This window comes from Ostrinia nubilalis, chromosome 26, assembly GCF_963855985.1.
Source record: "Ostrinia nubilalis chromosome 26, ilOstNubi1.1, whole genome shotgun sequence".
NCBI classification, from domain to species: domain Eukaryota; kingdom Metazoa; phylum Arthropoda; class Insecta; order Lepidoptera; family Crambidae; genus Ostrinia; species Ostrinia nubilalis.
In genome coordinates, this window is record NC_087113.1 from 8,771,435 (window position 1) to 8,788,410 (window position 16,976).

Consider the following 16,976-nt stretch of genomic DNA (forward strand, 5'->3'; position numbering starts at 1 on the left):
AGTTTATTTAACAAACTAGCTGACCCGGTGAACTTCATAGCGCCCTTAAAAAGTGGTCTTAAAGTTAGCTAGAGTGGCGAAAAAGTTTTCAAGAGTTTGTTATGTAGTGTTTATTTAACAAAATAGCACTCGGCGAACTTTGTACCGCCTTTAAAGTTTTCTTAAACGTATGTATTTATTGCCTATTTTCATCAGGGATGCTGTCTATTCAATGCGATCAATCAATCAAAATCTTTTCGCTTTATTAAAATTTGTATTGATGAAAATTTATTAAATCTTTTTTTAATCTTTGGACAATTTCACACAGCGCCAGCTAGCCCCAAAGTAAGCAACTTAATGCTTTTATTATGTACTAGAAAAAGCTAAGAATAGAAGAAGAGTAACTTATTTGATACAAAACAAAATAACAATCGATAAACAAAATTTTTGCATTTGCCAAACTTGACCTTCACTGGTTGGATTTAAGCTGTAGATCTTGGCTACACAGGAGTTGCAGTAGTGAGAACAAGAGGTGAGGAGATTGTGCCAAAAAGATCCCGCTGCACTAGAGTTTCATCAAGATCATAGATATTTAACGAATATACATGTGCCTAATACTCACACAAGCGGAGTCACGGGCTAAATACGAATAGTAAGGGCGATCCTCCAAACCGTCATCGACCAAAATAAGCCCGAACTTTCCATTACAAAGTGAATGCGATTCATTCACAAGTTGTCGATTGTACGCCACAGCCTAAAGTATACAGCTGACTAAAGATACGTACACATTCTTGCGTAGTCTTCGGGTCAATTATTATGAACTATTCTGATTATTTTTAAATTCTGTCGCCATAGCAAAAATTTTAACATCATTTTAGTGTTTCGGCAGTCGTAGGCAAGATAGACAGTTCCTCCGTGGTTATGGAATCTTGGTAAAATTCGCTTCAACTTTCGCCTGATCATCACTTTCCATCAGGCTAAAAGCTGCTCGATTGTGTATAATAACGGCTAGGAATAGAACAGACATTATGATAGAAAATGATATTGCTATAAAAACAAATGATAACCTATGTTGTTATCGTGTATGTGCGTAATTTATTATGTATTCACATTACATACAAGGGCAAAGTTTAATTAATACTGCAATTGCAATTAACGTTTTAACACCACTATAAATATCCAGTTATAATGTGACAATGTATTTATTTGTCGTATCAATTTGCAACTATAATGCCCTAGTTCCGTTTCCCTTGTTTATACATACAATAAAGATTAAATTACCATTCAAATTATGCTATTTTTAAAGTAATCAATAATCATCATGCCTCTTTCAATGTACCGTACATTAAGCACTGAGGTATATTAAGTCATTGGAATATATGCGATTTTGCTACAAAAATGTAGTCTGATATTGTACAGCATGACAGCAAATCACTACACGTGCACATTTTTCAAATTCAAATATTTGTTTGCACATTTTTGGATAAACTTAAACTTAAAACTATTAACCACTGCATAATAGAGATCTAAAATTTGCCGTATATTTCGGAATTATAATTGTCACGTTTTGTCTACATTAATTTGTTACAAGCCGCTCGATAGAATAAACCTATAACACCCCCCTCTTTTTGCGCAGGGGGTTAAGAAAGAAGATCACTAGTATACTGCATTTCCCTACTCTACACCACCTAATCGGGATTCCCCTGGCGTAGAAGCAACCGACACGCAGTCTTCCTTGCTTTATAATAATTTACTTTGTATGCAACAGTGGATGGCACACCGTGACATCGCTCGGAGTATTTAGTATGATAATACTTGAAAGCTTTAAGTATAAGGTTGGGTTGTCGCTTCCGTGAGCGGAATAGAGCTTTGTGGAAGATTGAACTAAAACTTTTGAAGAAAATTCTCTTGTGCTTTGTAGTGCGAATATTGGCATTATAATTTTAATATTTACAAGGATATACAAGTTTTGATAGATTAGAAGGTAGGAACTTCTTCTGTCGAGCAACTAGGTAGTACCATGTCCCAGTGTCAGATTGTTTAAGCTACCGAACTAGTTTAGTTATTAGCTTACAATATAATGGTTTACTGAACCATATTAAAAGAGAGATGAAAAAAAAACTATTTTTACCAAAGTAGAAAAAATACTCTTCACACTAATGCTTTTTCTGAGAAAGAAGCCGAAGGAGTAAGCAGTAATCAGTTTTAGCAAAACTGTCTACCGTGATGATGATGATAATGATGATGATAAGGATGTTCCATTCAATCTCATCAAGATCAGTGGCTTAATTCACGTATTTTGACAGTCAAGATCTCGCTGACGTTCGTCGTCCCATTGAAAAACAGATCTAAATCCGTATTCACAAGGGTAATTTTGATAGAACGATTACTCGATAGGATCGCATTCAGCGATTTGTTGTCATTAAAGTTTTGTTACGTCGTCCCATTGAAAAATAAATCCATTCCATCATTATGTTACGTGAATAAGGCTTCAGGGCTAGAGATGCAAATGTAGTGTAGTCTTACACAAAACTTAAAGGGGCTTAAAGTACTTCATTGAGGGGCTTACACTATTTCAAGTATCTGGTTTCCTAGCTCCACAACTCTCCTTAAAAGGCTCCAGCACCTCGCACAGCACGGGGAAACAATTTTAAACCTATTACTGTTGTATTGAACTTAGCTTGAGAGTTGGGAGTGGTGTAAGTCACAGAAAGTGTACGTTAGACAAGATTTTCAAGGCAGAGAAGTAAAAGAGCCTTTTAAAAGCCTATTTGTAAAAAAAAATATAATAAAAAAAACTTTTTAAAAACAAGCTTTATTCTGAAATGCAGTTGTACTAAAACGAAAATAATAATTGTATGCAGTGCTCGGGAAAACGAATCCAACGAACCTAAACTCGATAAGTTTCCACCGTTTCGTTTAGGAGTTCCTATGGCCACCTCCTGACTCCATCATCAGACCAGCTCAATGGTACCATAACATTGCATTGTCATCGTACTTACATAGGTATACTTTTCAGCTCAATCGGTTGAGGAGAACTGGTATTAAATTCAGTTGCAAGATTTGTCCCACACATACTAACAAGTGAAGTCAATATAAAGCTTGTAAAAAGCTTGTAATAATAATAATAATAAAATGAGTGTTATGAGTTTTAGAGATAGTTGGATTTCACAGTGTAGAACAATGGTAGAACTTTCTTCAAGATTTCATTCATCTCCAAGTAAATTCCATCTAAAACTTGTCCCCGGCGTAAGCACTATACCAACTTAAAAGCTACTAGTAAAGTCGGATTTTGCAGTGCTTACTGCTTACATAAAAACAAACAAACAGCTAGTTTTTTTTATGTAAGCAGCAAGCATTGCAAAAATCGACTCTACATTACTAGCTTTAAATCCAAAAAGGCAATCTTCTTATCCCTTTGATAACAAGCAGTGGTTAAATCGACCACACATCAATTAGAATTTACGCTCTGAAGATACTGTTAAAATTCAATTAAAATATTTTTTCTAAAGGCAGTTCGATTTTTTCAAGTTGACTCATTTTTTTTTCTAAAGGTTGATAAAAATTATGTTCTTCGCTCTACCCTCCAACTTAAAGCAATCCCCAGATCGTGACTGCAAGTGTTTCCTATCCAAGCGACAGAAGTCAGATATCTGCAGGCCAAAGGAAAATACCAGCCAATAAAATTGAAATTGCTTTATTGAAACTACGAGGGATTTATTGTAGTTAGGACTGTAGTTGAAGTTACTTATTTATTACACCAACCACCCGCCCCGGATTCACACGGGTGCTAAGTATACATATTATAAACCTGCCTCTTGAATCACTCTATCTATTAAAAAACTCGCATCAAAATCCGTTACCTAGTTTTAAGATCTAAGCATTCATAAGGACAGGACAGACAACGGAAAGCGACTTTTTATACTATCTAGTGATCAACTTAAAGGGAGATTGATTTTCTTTAGTCACAAACTAAAACTACCGTTATTGTAATATGTTTTTATCAAAATTGTGACAGATCTAATAACAAACATACCCATCTTTATTAGAAAGACAAGTGTTAAATTGTTAAATTACTACTGTGAAATATGACTTCTGGAAGTTTTTTGGAGTTGTGATGCTACTACAACTAAAAAAAAGCCTCAAGTTTAACAAACTTTTCAACTCTATGATATTTTCAAACATTCAACAACGTTGGTCCCAATATAGACCCTTGCGGTACCCCATACAAATTTTTAACTAATTTATTTCTCTGTTGTTACAGATGCACACACAATGCGGAAACGCGGTGCAGAGGATGGTGATTACGATGAGAACCTGATGGGTGATGAGGGTCCCACCGATGATGAGGCACAGAATGACGATAGAGGTAATAAAAAAACAACTTCTATTTGTAAGTGGTAACAATTTTTGCTGTAATAAAGCTAAAGATTTAATCTAAATATATAAAAGGAGAAACTGACTGACTGACTGACAGATCAACGCACAGCCTAAACGGCTAAACGTAGGCACTTGAAATTTGGAAGGGACGTAGCTTACGTACCGTAGAGGTGCACTAAGAAAGGAATTCCCGAAATTCCCACGGGAACGGCCCCTAAGGGGGTAAAACGGGATCCACGCGTACGAAGTCGCGGGCGGCCGCTAGTTATTGATAAAAACGTTCTAGACGCATTTGCTTTCTGATGAAATCATTATTTATAATTTTAAAGTTAGTGACCTTGCTCAATAAATGGGCTATCCAACGCAAAAAGATTTTTCAAATCGGACCAGTAGATAAAAAAACTCATAAACTCATAACTCATTTATTTCTGTAAATAGGCTTAAAAAAGCACTTTCACACGTCCCAGTGACCTGATCCTGAGACAAGCGCGATTAGCTTTATAACCTCCCCCATGAATTTCCACAAAGACCGGTCCTGCGCCGCTCGCATCCAGACACCTCCCGCGACCAGATCGTCGGTCCACGTAGTGGGAGGCCTGCCCACGCTACGTCTTCCGGCTCGTGGTCGCCACTCAAGAACTTTCCTATAATAATAGCATATTCTGTATCTCATTGCAGGTGACGAAAAAGAAACCCCTCCAGAAACTATCATCACGCAACCGACCAGTTACAACGTGACAGTCGGGAGGACAGTGCGGCTAGAGTGCAAAGTCTCGCCCAACAGTAAGATCCAATTTTAAACTTTCTTTCATCATTATTATACGGAAAAGGCAGCGTGAGACAATCAAGGTGGACCGACGACGTCATGTCATATAGGTAGCAGGAAAGTGCTGGACGCAGGCCGCTACCAACCGGGCAACATGGAAAGCTTTGGGGGAGGCCTATGTTCAGCAGTAGACGTCCTATAGCTGAGATAATAGCCAAATCCTCGTACTCGTTTACATGGGTTTGGGAGGCTTTATATTTGCATATTTCATTCTTAGTCGCCTTTAATGGCATCCACAGGAAGAGTGGAGTGGTTCTAATCTACTATGCCAGAATACGGTCATGGCGACTCACCAAATAAACTAAATTTAGTTACAATTAAACTATATTTTAATTGATGACATAATCGAAAGTTCATTTCTAACTCGACCAACCGTCTGGCCGCCATATTTGTCATCAAACTGTCACGGGAAGTGCCCAAAAGGAACTCCTGAGCATTTTTGGCGCCACCGGAAACGACGCCATCTTGTGAATTAAACTTTTTATTTAATGAATCATGGCGCTAGATTTATTATGCCAATGATTTATTGATAGTCACATTATGAATAATAATAAGTCGTAATAGTTCGAAGACAGATTTCTCATGATTAATTTAAAGGACATCATCCATTTTGGTCCAAAATCAAAAGTGCCGGCCAAAAAATAAAAGTGCTGTATTCTGATAGAATACGTCCGCCTTAGCATTTATTACTATGGCACCGAAGCTGTAGCACCACTGTGCATCGTAGTATTTGAGTTCTAAAAATATATGAAACGACTGACTTTGATCTCAAATACTACGACGTACAGTGGTGCTACAGCTTTGGTGTCATAGTAACAAATGCTAAGGCGGACGTATTCTGTCAGAATACAGCACTTTTTTTTTATTGGCCGACATTTTTGATTTTGAACAAAAAATGTATGAATCGTCGATGAATTTTAGATCTCAAATACTCGACGCACAGTGGTGCTACAGCTTTGGTGCCATAGTAACAAATGCTAAGGCGGACGTATTCTGTCAGAAGACAGCACTTTTTATTTTATTGGCCGACACTTTTGATTTTGAACAAAAAATGTATGAATAGTCGATGACTTTTAGATCTCAAATACTCGACGCACAGTGGAGCTACGGCTTTGGTGCCATAGTAACAAATGCTAAGGCAGACGTATTCTGTCAGAATACAGCACTTTTTTTTGTTGGCCGGCACTTTTGATTTTGGACCAAAAATATATGAAACGTGGATGATGTCCTTTCATTCAGTCAATCAAAATCACTGTACGCAAGAAATTGTTGATTAAAAAGCTGATTTTTATTGCTTTTTATAACGTTATTTCATCGGTTTTAATTTTGAAGATAGATTTAATTGTATTAGATTAGATTTAAATCCTTCAAGCTCCGCGAACCCAGAAACAATACAATGATGGATGGTCACTTCACTTAAACAATATCGGATTCTACTTTTTTGTTTTCTTCTCAATTGCAGACAGACCTGTCATCCAGTGGTCGAAGGACGGCCAGCCGCTCTTTATGGGTCAAGCCAGGTTCCCAATGGCCCAACTGGAAATGCCGGAGAGGCTGAATGTGTAAGTACTCATCATCATCATTTTCAGCCACAGGAGCACGAGATCCACTGCTGAACATAAAAATCCCCCAAATATTTCCATATTGACCGGATGGTAGCGGCCTGCATCCAGCACCTTCCTGCTACCTTTATAAGGTCATCTATCCACCTTATGGACGTCGTATGCAGCGCTGGCCCACTCCAGAATCTTGCCAATCCTGCGAAATATCCGCAAGGACCGAAGTTCAAATATTAAAAAAATCCTTTCCATGCTCATCAGCTATGAGTCATTTAGTATGGGGATGTAAATTATTGAGAATTTGATATTGGTCCGCTTCCTGCGGTTACCTAGTTGTATTTGAGCAAGACAATCAATCCTTTCTGTTTGATCAAGTGTAGAAATAACAACCTGTATATTTTTTCTATGCTTTCAGCTCCATCGCTACCAACGACCTGTTGATCGTTGACGTCAGACCAGCTGACAGCGGCAAGTACAAGTGCACGGTGATCCAGGCCCAACAAACCTCTATCGAACACGTCATCGCTGTCCAGGAAGCTCCCAGGATTATTAGTAAGTACATCATCATCAGCCCATGAATGCTCTGCTAGACGCATAATAATTATTTTGTAATCACGATCGAAACCATTGTTTTTAAAGAATATGAGCAATTGAACTACACAAATTACTAATACGGGACTATTAGTATTAGCCCCTCGTACTTTATGCTTGTGTTATGAGAGGGCTCACTACAATAGTCGAGCGTTAGCGGGGTTCGAACCCGCGTTCCTCGGATGTCGAGTCGGCCAGTCAGACTCCTTCACCGTTCGGCTATCTTGGCTTCAAAAGGCCTCATTAAAATGACTATTTATGAACTGCTTTTCGCAGCAACTACCACATAAATATTAGAATATGTGACAGCTAAGAGTAGGATCGGTCCTTGTAGAAATTCTTCGACAACAATTAATGTCTTTGGTCGAAACAAATAAACGAAGCAAAATAAAAATTTGCTACAAACAAGACTTTTGATAACTGCAGGGCAAAGTTCAGGCATAAATACCCATATTAATATCTATTTGGCATTATCTATTTCAGGATACACCGTATCAGACAACGGCGTTGTGATGGAGGGATCAGAACTGGTGCTGAGGTGCGATGTGGCTGGATCCCCTGCTCCTACCATCATCTGGTCCAGAGATAACGGCGCTGGGGTATGTATTACATTCTGGAACCATTTCATTCATCATCGTTGGTGGTAGAGCTTATTCTAAGTCCGCCTGGCTAGCTACCGCCCTCTTACCTAAGTCTGTCGTCATAACAACAATGTTAACAGCATTGTTGTGTTCCGGCAAAAGATAGCCAGTTGCTCTGTGGTTGAGGATTCCGGGTGAACTCGCATCCACCTTCGGCCTGATCATCACTTACCATCAGGTGAGATACAGGCCAAGAGATTCCTCGTTGTAGATAAAAAAACATCATCCTCATTTCAGCCACAGGACGTCCACTGCTAAACATAGCAGTCCCCCAATGATTTCTATAGCCGGGTTGGTAGCGGCCTGCATCCAGCGCTTTCTATCTATAAGAGGTCGTCAGTCCACCTTGTGGATCATGGGTCCATTTCACTAACAATGTTTTTACTACTAACATTGGCATTACGACTTTGGCATAATTTTACTTTTCCTTAAAATTAACAAATATTCATTGGATAATATGGTATCAATATAGTTATTTATTTATAAAAGGACACAACAAATGCACTTTTACAGAACTAATTGCATTAAAGTATCATCAGACTTAATTAAATTTGGGGACTTGTCACTATCAAATACTAATGATTGCATACCGTTAACTTTACTTCTTTTGTTATAATGTGGACAAATTAGCTATTGCCTTTTTGTCAGTTTTTGAGGGCTTAGAAATTAAGATTCTTTTCATGTAAGAAACTTCAGCAAAATCGATCATTCTAAAGAAATTAACTTTAATTAAATTCTAAAGAAGTTTATTACGTTGTATGTTTTGTAGTGTCGCACATCCTTTCATTTCATCTAACTTTGTACTCCCAACAAATTATATTCCTGACTCATCCAATATTATCTAAATTTCCTTACTTTCAGCCTAATTTTAACCCGCTCTTTGCGTCATATTCCTCTTATTGTACTGATGAGTCTAGGAAACTGGAGTTTATTATTAAAGTTTAAACAGGAACGGAGGGAAACGGAATTAGACCCAATGAGCAAGGAGGGTTGGATTTCAAAACATTAAATTCTAAATGTATCGTTAGAAAACAGCTTTGTGCTTCTTGAATCTGGGATTTCAGTAAAAGCTGTTGTTAGGTAGGTACTGCTGTTTCTGCTGTCTGTTTTATTTTATTTTTCATCCTGAATCATATTTTCTATTTCTCTTCTAAAGTGATTATTGGATTTGGTCTTTCCAATTATCATAATGATCGAACTGGAAGTTTTAGTTTTGATCAATTGAGTATTTAGTTTGTTGTTCTGCCATAATTACGTCATACTCTTAAATATTCATAGTCATAGTTGTCTATTTGTTACTTCATGCTCATAACAGATAATTTAAACTAATGTTTGCAATAAATTGTATGCTGCATTAATCACCTGCCCCAGAGTCCGGCTCGAAGGACAAGCCTGAACAGAAAAACCATGACAAAAACGCATTAATCTTACTTTTTTATCCAAGATAGGGCAGGTATTTGACCGCAATAGCACCTAGTGTTAAGTGAGATGCAGTCTAGGATGTTTCATTATCGATCGTATTCACAAACATTACTATGAGGTCTTACAGTGCACAATGCACATGGACGCACAGGGTGACATACGAACCAATGACAGAGCTCATTTCAACGCTGTTAAATTTTCTGCTTCACTTAAGCAAGTATCATTTATGAATACGGGCGAATATCTGCCTTGTAAGTGCCTATTCACTCTCACCTTAATATTTACTTTTTTCGTTTCCAGAACGTCCGCCTTACAGAAGCGGACGCCATCTTTACCCTGAACACGGCCACCATCAAGAATGTCCGCCGCGAGAAGGCTGGCAAGTACTACTGCTTTGTTTTCAACGCCCTCGGAAGCACACAGTCAGAACACAACGTGAAGGTTCTGCGTAAGTATTTCTGAGTTCTTTATTTCTAAAACGGATTTATAGCAAGTCTTTGGTCCTTCAGACAAAGGATCTAAGTTAAAAATTCTCCTGTACTTCTTTATCTTGTCGTGTCCACAACAAACCTATACAGTATCAGCTTAATATTTAGCCACAAGAGTGGCTTTGTCAGTAGCCTTAATTAAATCTTCCTGCGTGCAGTTGTTTGGGCACGCAGGGCACAACATCATGTGCTTCGTCGACTGGGGAACATAACCACACTTGCACTCCAAGTTTGAGCCATCCAAGAATCCCCACCTGAACAGATTGTCCTTGTCCCTGAGAAACTGGTTGAAGAAAGAACTCCCAAAACTAGAGGCAATGGAGAATTTAACATACACTCCTCACACGACGGGTTGGAGAGGCCTTTATGTGCACAATATTGTCCTTTAGCCGCCTCTTACAAGAATGGGAGTGGTTCTATTCTTTTTATACTAAATCTTTTTTTCTATTAATTTCAGACAAGCCTCATGTGCAAGTTCACAAAACAGTCGTCAACTCAGCTTTGGAAGTGGAAGCCATTTTGCAGTGCGTTGCTCACGCAGAACCTGCGTAAGTATTAAATTCCATTGTATTTTTGTGAAAAAACTTCAAACAAGAATTTAATACCTCTTCAAACCTTACTAAACCAAATCTCATAAAAGAGATAGGCTTTAGCTAGACCAAGACCTTTTCTTGCAACGAATACTTATACACTGGACCGCAAAGAAAAAGGTTTGGATTAAACATAACTGCAGCTTTATGAAATAGAAACTAAACTTATTCAAGCTTTTTAGTTTTAATAAAATAACATAAACTAAATAATAACTAATAAAGAGCTGTGGTTTTCTGATTAAAGAAAAATAAAAATAATAATAAAAATAAAATCCTACTAATGTTATAAATGTGAAAGTTTGTATGGATGTCTGGATGTCTGGATGTCTGGATGTCTGGATGTCAACATGTTTGTTACTCTTTCACGCAAAAACTACTGAACGGATTTCGACGAAACTTTACAGTATTATTGTTTATAATTATGTATGTAAACCCCTTTGCTTGAATTTGTGTCTGTCTTGTTGGTTGTCCTAATTAAATAAATAAATAAATAAATAACCCAGAATAACATAAAACTATAATTCATTTCTTTGATATTCCAGCCCCAGAATCACCTGGTACAAGGACGGCAGCATGATCGACCCGTTCTCCCCGTACGTGGTGTCCACCGACGGCCCTCACTCCAACCTCACCGTCACTCCGCATCAGGATTCTGATTTCGGCACTTTCACTTGTGTGGTAAGTCTATAGTCTGGTCTGCGAGCACGTAGAATTTTGTCCAATGACCCCAAGCTACCCATCCTTATCGCTCGCGCGTAATTATGTTGCTGTCGCGCTCGCACACTCACTGCGGGCGCCCGTCGCACAGTCGCGACAGCAATATAATTACGCGCACTTCACATTTAACATCGCACTAAATAATTTAATTTACACGTGTTTTCATGCGATGGCCAAGTCAATATATTTATGTAAAACGTTAAAGATTTCCTGGCCTGGACTTGGTATTACATGGATCTCACAACTTTTTACCGTAGAACAACTGAGTTGCGAGACTTGGTTTTTTGACAAGTATTGTTTTTGATGGGATCTTTCTATACTGGGTGTAAACGATATGTGTTTTAATTTGATTATTTCTAAACTATACAAGATATTGGTTAAAACGTATATACGTTCAGCAGTGGACCTCCTATGGCTGAGATGATGATGATGATGATGATGATGATGATGATGATGATACATGATCTATCGAAAAACTAATTACTGATCCTGAAACTGCTTCACGAGCTCCAACGATATCAATAAATAGGTTACTTACAGAAGAAACTTGATCTATCCAAAAATTTTCGTTTCCACCCTGTATACTAGCAGCCGCCCGCGAGTTCGTACGCATGGATTCCTTTTTTACCCCCTTAGGGGTTGAATTTTGCTAAATTCCGTCTTAGTGAGCACCTACTTTCTAAAAGAAACCCCCATGCATAATTTGAGACTCCTAGCCCTTGTGGTTTCTGAGATTTCGTGATGTTAAGACGGGAATTAGCAAAATTCAACCCTTATGGGGTAAAACGATATCCACGTGTACGAAGTCGCGGGCAGCCGCTACTACTTGTAAACTATTTGGACGACTTATTCGAAAAAAAAAACTCACTGAGGTAGTGTGAACCTCGAGAAATTAATTTGTGCAAAGCAGTTTGTCAAACTCTATAAGGAAATAGACCTACTTACCAATAATAACGCCAATTTTCTGAAGAATAATCGTGCAAACTTAGGTACCTGTAACAAGTTAAAAAATAACATTTAATAACACTCGTTACTTTATGATTTAACTATATCTATCTAACTAGAGTTCATGCGTTAGTGGTTAGCAAGGTTAAAAAAAAGAAAGAAAGAAAGAAAACTTAATAATACAAAACACATCATAACAATGGAGAATAATTCCACACACACACAAAAAGAAACCTCACGGCCAATTATTATTATCAAGTTAGTGTGATCAGGTAGGTAGTCAAACAGAAACTTTTGCTTCCACTGAGAATAAAACCCTGAACCTCTGGAGACAGGAGGTCTTCTCTGGGTCTTCAGATTTAGTCTATCCTTATTTTTCTAACGTAATAATACATTTCCAGGCCACCAACAGCCACGGCAAGCACAACCGCAGCATCGAGCTGGTGCAGAGACCAGTAGTTGAAGGTGTGGAGCTGGAAGGCAACAAGCTGAGCTGGCGCGTGCACTCGCACCAGCCGCTGAGGAAGGTGGAACTACAGCTGAGGGACACGGTACGTAAAATGGTCGGCGAACATCTGCGAATGTTCGGCACAAAGTTCGGCGAACGACGGCGAAGTTCCACGAAATAAATGTTTGCGGATGAGTGCGAGCAGTAGCAGCTCAAAATTAAACCAAGGGCCACGGTTCATAGAGCACAGATCTATCTAAGCCACTGAGGCAGATGGAGCTGCAGCTGTGAGGTACGATACGTAAATACTGCATAGAACAGACATTATGTTCGGCGAACGACAGCGAACGTCTGCGAAACGAACGTTTGCAAACAGCAGTCTACGATGCAAGCTCTTGTGGGAACGTTGGATAGCTGTATCTGAGAGATACAGTAAGATGCTCGGCGAACGAATGCGAGCTTGTCTGCGACTGAAGCTGAAGGTCAATAACAATGATCGGTGAACGTATGTAAACGAATTTGAACAAATGCAGCGCTGCTCAGGGACACAGTACGAAGATAGATACTGCATAGTCTGCATAGTTCATCAGGCGTAATGTTCGGCGAACGCCTACGAATCGAACGTTTGCGAATTGTGGCAGCTGTCTTCTTTTTAATGGATTATTTTTTTAACATTAGTAGGTAGTACCTAGGCCATTTCATTTGACAAAAAAACGTGCATCGGATTCTCCCAAAGCTTCATTATTAATTTCATTTTTTGTTTGACCACAGGAAGCCGTGGTGACCACATTAAACGTACCACTACCAGAGGACACCAACAAACACGAAATTGAGTTCATTTACGCCTTGGAAAACGTCACCCCTGGAAAATACGAGGTTGTGGTCAAAGCCGAGAACAGCAAGGAATGGAGCAGAGAGAGCGAACCCGTCATTGTGGATTACGGTTAGTTTTTCAATGGATACCAGTTTTGATACCAGTTTTTTGAACCAAAAATTCGGTATCTTTACAGTAATTCTGTTAACGTCTAACATTTGAAACCAAGAGTGACTGGTACCAATTGGTTTGATACTTATACAAAGTCAAAGTGTTTTTAAAATGTTTTTTTTTGTTTTCCAAATTTTTTATCTTCACTTTTTTCACGGGAGCACATTATTTTTAATTTTTCCATTTCTTTTATTTTTACCTAATTTAACATCTGCATGTTTCTGATTTGCTTTTTTTTCTTCATTTTAGAAGCCATGCCCATGCCTATCCAGACTGCATCAGGTAATACTCATATCCAATGCATTTTTTTATTATTTTACATTTGCGATATTTTAATCATTAAGGAAACTACCAATTTTATTTTAATCACATTTTATTTGTCAAAACTACAATATTTTTGTATATTAGGGCCGACTTTTCAATCGTCAGATATCTTATAACTGAAGAATAACCATATTCTTTTAAACTCAAAATCGGTAACTCAAAATTAAGGTACATGGTAGCAATCCCGTCAGTAATAATAATTATGAAGAATAACCTTGTTATTTGACATAATAATATTTCTCATACTAAAACTGTCAATGTGCCAAACTTATTATTCAATTAAAAAGTAACCGATAATTGAAAAATTTGCCCTTAATATTAATTGAGAATGTTACTAGGTATGCAAAATCACTTGAAAACCTTTGTTACAGTTAAGCTTTTACATATACAAATACATTTGTTTTTATTTCATTCAAAAATACCAAGTAGTTAGGATTTTGTAGGCATTCAAAGTTCGCTTAAATATTGAGTCCCGCCGACGGTCACGTGACCCCGCGTGACGTAAATTCACAGTGCCCGCTCACTAGACAACGGATATAACTAAACATACTTTTTTTTTGTAAATAAATACATTATATTACAAATTAATACCCAGACCCATCACAGAAATTAAAATTGAACCAAACCCAAAAATTTTATTGCGAAGTACCTTCCAGCTCCATCATTAGACCCAGGTTACTAATATAGAATTGAAGTACTCGTCAATACAAAATGAACGAGCCCAAACTCGATGGAGTTAAGTCGTTTTATTATGGAGTTCCTATGGCCACCTTCCAGCTCCATCATCAGATCAGCTCCATGTCATCATAATATTGCATGGTCATCCAAATTACACGAGTATGCGAAATTTCAGCTTAATCGGTTGTCCGGAAGTGGGTCTTAATTCAGCTTGCAAGATTCCACCCATACAAATTTGAGCCAGTCACTATATTATTATGACGTAACGCGCATAAAATGGCGGGCCGGCCGCCGCCCGCACCTTTAAAATTCAAATCTTGGAAACTAATTGACGTATCGAAATAATTTTTTCACGTGTATTTTTTATTTTTAACAGGGAATACAGAAAGCTAAAAAACAAAAATTGTGAACATTCTTCATTACAGATAAAATATCACGTACCTACCTATACACCATTTTATCAAGTAAAAAAAAAAAGACCGATCAGACTTTTAATTTATTTTAAAATTATTTTTTTTTTCAGTGTACCACGGGAACTCACATTCTATCCGACCAGCATCCAGCGTGATCTTGTCATCAGCCTTCATGTACTTACTCGTTCGAATGTTTTAAACTGACAGCTAGCGTTACTTATTTATTGTTAGTAGATATCGAAGTATTCGCGTTAGGACAAAACACAATGTACCTTGATGTGTTGATTTAGAGACGCTTTTCGAATGATTGTTTTTGGAACGAAATTTTTTGAGAAAAAATTGGTATTATTTTTACCATAATTTAGGGAACGGATGACAACGCTATAATAAGAATGTTAAGGCTATTAAATATAATAATCAAACCAAGCATTTTTACAAAGTAATAAAATTGTCGCATTAAATATTATACAAAATAGTCATACTTCTGTCATCCGTGTATGTTTTTAAGTTATCATAATCTCTCATAATTTGTATGTAAAAGTACAAACAGCACAAAAATGAACCAGTTACTTTACCGTTTTATATTTGTTGTACAGATTAATTTTGTAAGGGATTTATTATTTTAATATTAATTTAATTATAGCAAAAGACCTGATCGATAAGCGATGATACTTAAAAATTAAAAATGGCATCTACTTCGTTAAAATTTAAGCTTTGCATTTTGGTATCATTTAATGCTTTTATTTAATTAATTTTAACTTTAATAAGTCTTTATTACATTTTATTTGACAATTTACCAGTTTTCCTTGTAAATATTAATGATTAATTTACAGTGAAATTAGAATTAATTAATTTTTATTTAAATAAATTTTTTCGCTCTGAGAAAATTTATTTGAATTATTTCAATTTGTATTTCTGTTTATTTTCTTATTCTTTTATATAGTCGTTTTCTCACATTAGTTTATGTTAGAGTTTACAAATAGTAGGTAATTATTACCAAAGTGTAATTAAGAATCACATTTAGTTAAATAAGTTTAATGTCCAGTGTAATTAATTAATGTACTTCTTTACAACGCTTGTTAAAAACATTAATAAAATTATTACAATTGTAATCCAATTTTTGATTGGTATATTGCTTTGGCGCTGAGGAAATTAAAAAATATTATCAAAAAAATAATAGGCAAATTATTAAATTAAATACCCAAATTAAATAATCTATGACATTGTTATCAATGGGAATAAATACATTTTAATCAATAAATAGATAATAAAGTCAACTAAAGTACAGTTGCCATAATAAATGTAAAACAATCTGATTATATTAAAATAGTTTTAAAACTAAGGTCTGTAATATCGTAATATAGTGAACAGTAATTACAATGTGCCTGTAATATATACAAATGAATAGTTCCAATGAAGGTGCTTGTCCTTTTATAATGTGTAGCGTAATCTTCCATTTACAACGTAATTATAAACGTTATTATAATCAACTAGTCTTACAATTACAGATACATCGCTTTAATAAATCATTAATAAATCATACATTTTTTAACACTCATAACGCCAAATTACAAAATAAAATGATAAATTGCGAAATATTATTATATTAATGATTGCATTACATTTAAGAATTATCAATTAAATCGAAATTTGTTATTTTAACAATATTATAAAGTAAATAACACCGTATAACGTACACACGTAAGTCATAATAATTACAATTATCAATCTCATTAAAAATTACAATTGTAATTGAAATGAATTTTTTATTGATTTCAAATTGGGTCATACAGCTATGCTTATATTTTGATACGTGTGTATTTGTCATACTATTAATAATCATACATACTTCACTGTATTAGAATTCATGTATTATATTATTATGTGGGTGCCTTCTTACGTGAATTGTAAACGAAGGTGATATTTTTGTCTTAAACAAATAAACGATTAATGTTTGTACATATATTTAAATGAATTGTTTCATTTATTA

General features: G+C 36.4%; 1 protein-coding gene across 2 annotated transcripts in view; it reads left to right on the forward strand.

The window, feature by feature from the left end:
• Positions 1-16,957, forward strand: part of LOC135084566 (lachesin-like) — a 215,225-nt gene extending 198,268 nt beyond the window's left edge. The window contains exons 3-14 of one of the 2 annotated variants that reach the window (XM_063979328.1): positions 4,244-4,348; positions 5,038-5,142; positions 6,648-6,747; positions 7,160-7,296; positions 7,819-7,934; positions 9,699-9,846; positions 10,344-10,434; positions 11,019-11,154; positions 12,540-12,689; positions 13,358-13,529; positions 13,821-13,853; positions 15,097-16,957. In XM_063979328.1, the coding sequence (XP_063835398.1) occupies positions 4,244-4,348; positions 5,038-5,142; positions 6,648-6,747; positions 7,160-7,296; positions 7,819-7,934; positions 9,699-9,846; positions 10,344-10,434; positions 11,019-11,154; positions 12,540-12,689; positions 13,358-13,529; positions 13,821-13,853; positions 15,097-15,185 (1,382 nt within the window). In that variant the 3' untranslated portion in view covers positions 15,186-16,957. The remainder of the gene's footprint in view (positions 1-4,243; positions 4,349-5,037; positions 5,143-6,647; positions 6,748-7,159; positions 7,297-7,818; positions 7,935-9,698; positions 9,847-10,343; positions 10,435-11,018; positions 11,155-12,539; positions 12,690-13,357; positions 13,530-13,820; positions 13,854-15,096) is intronic. The other variant, XM_063979330.1, reaches the window with a different exon arrangement.
• The last annotated feature ends 19 nt before the right edge of the window (positions 16,958-16,976 follow it).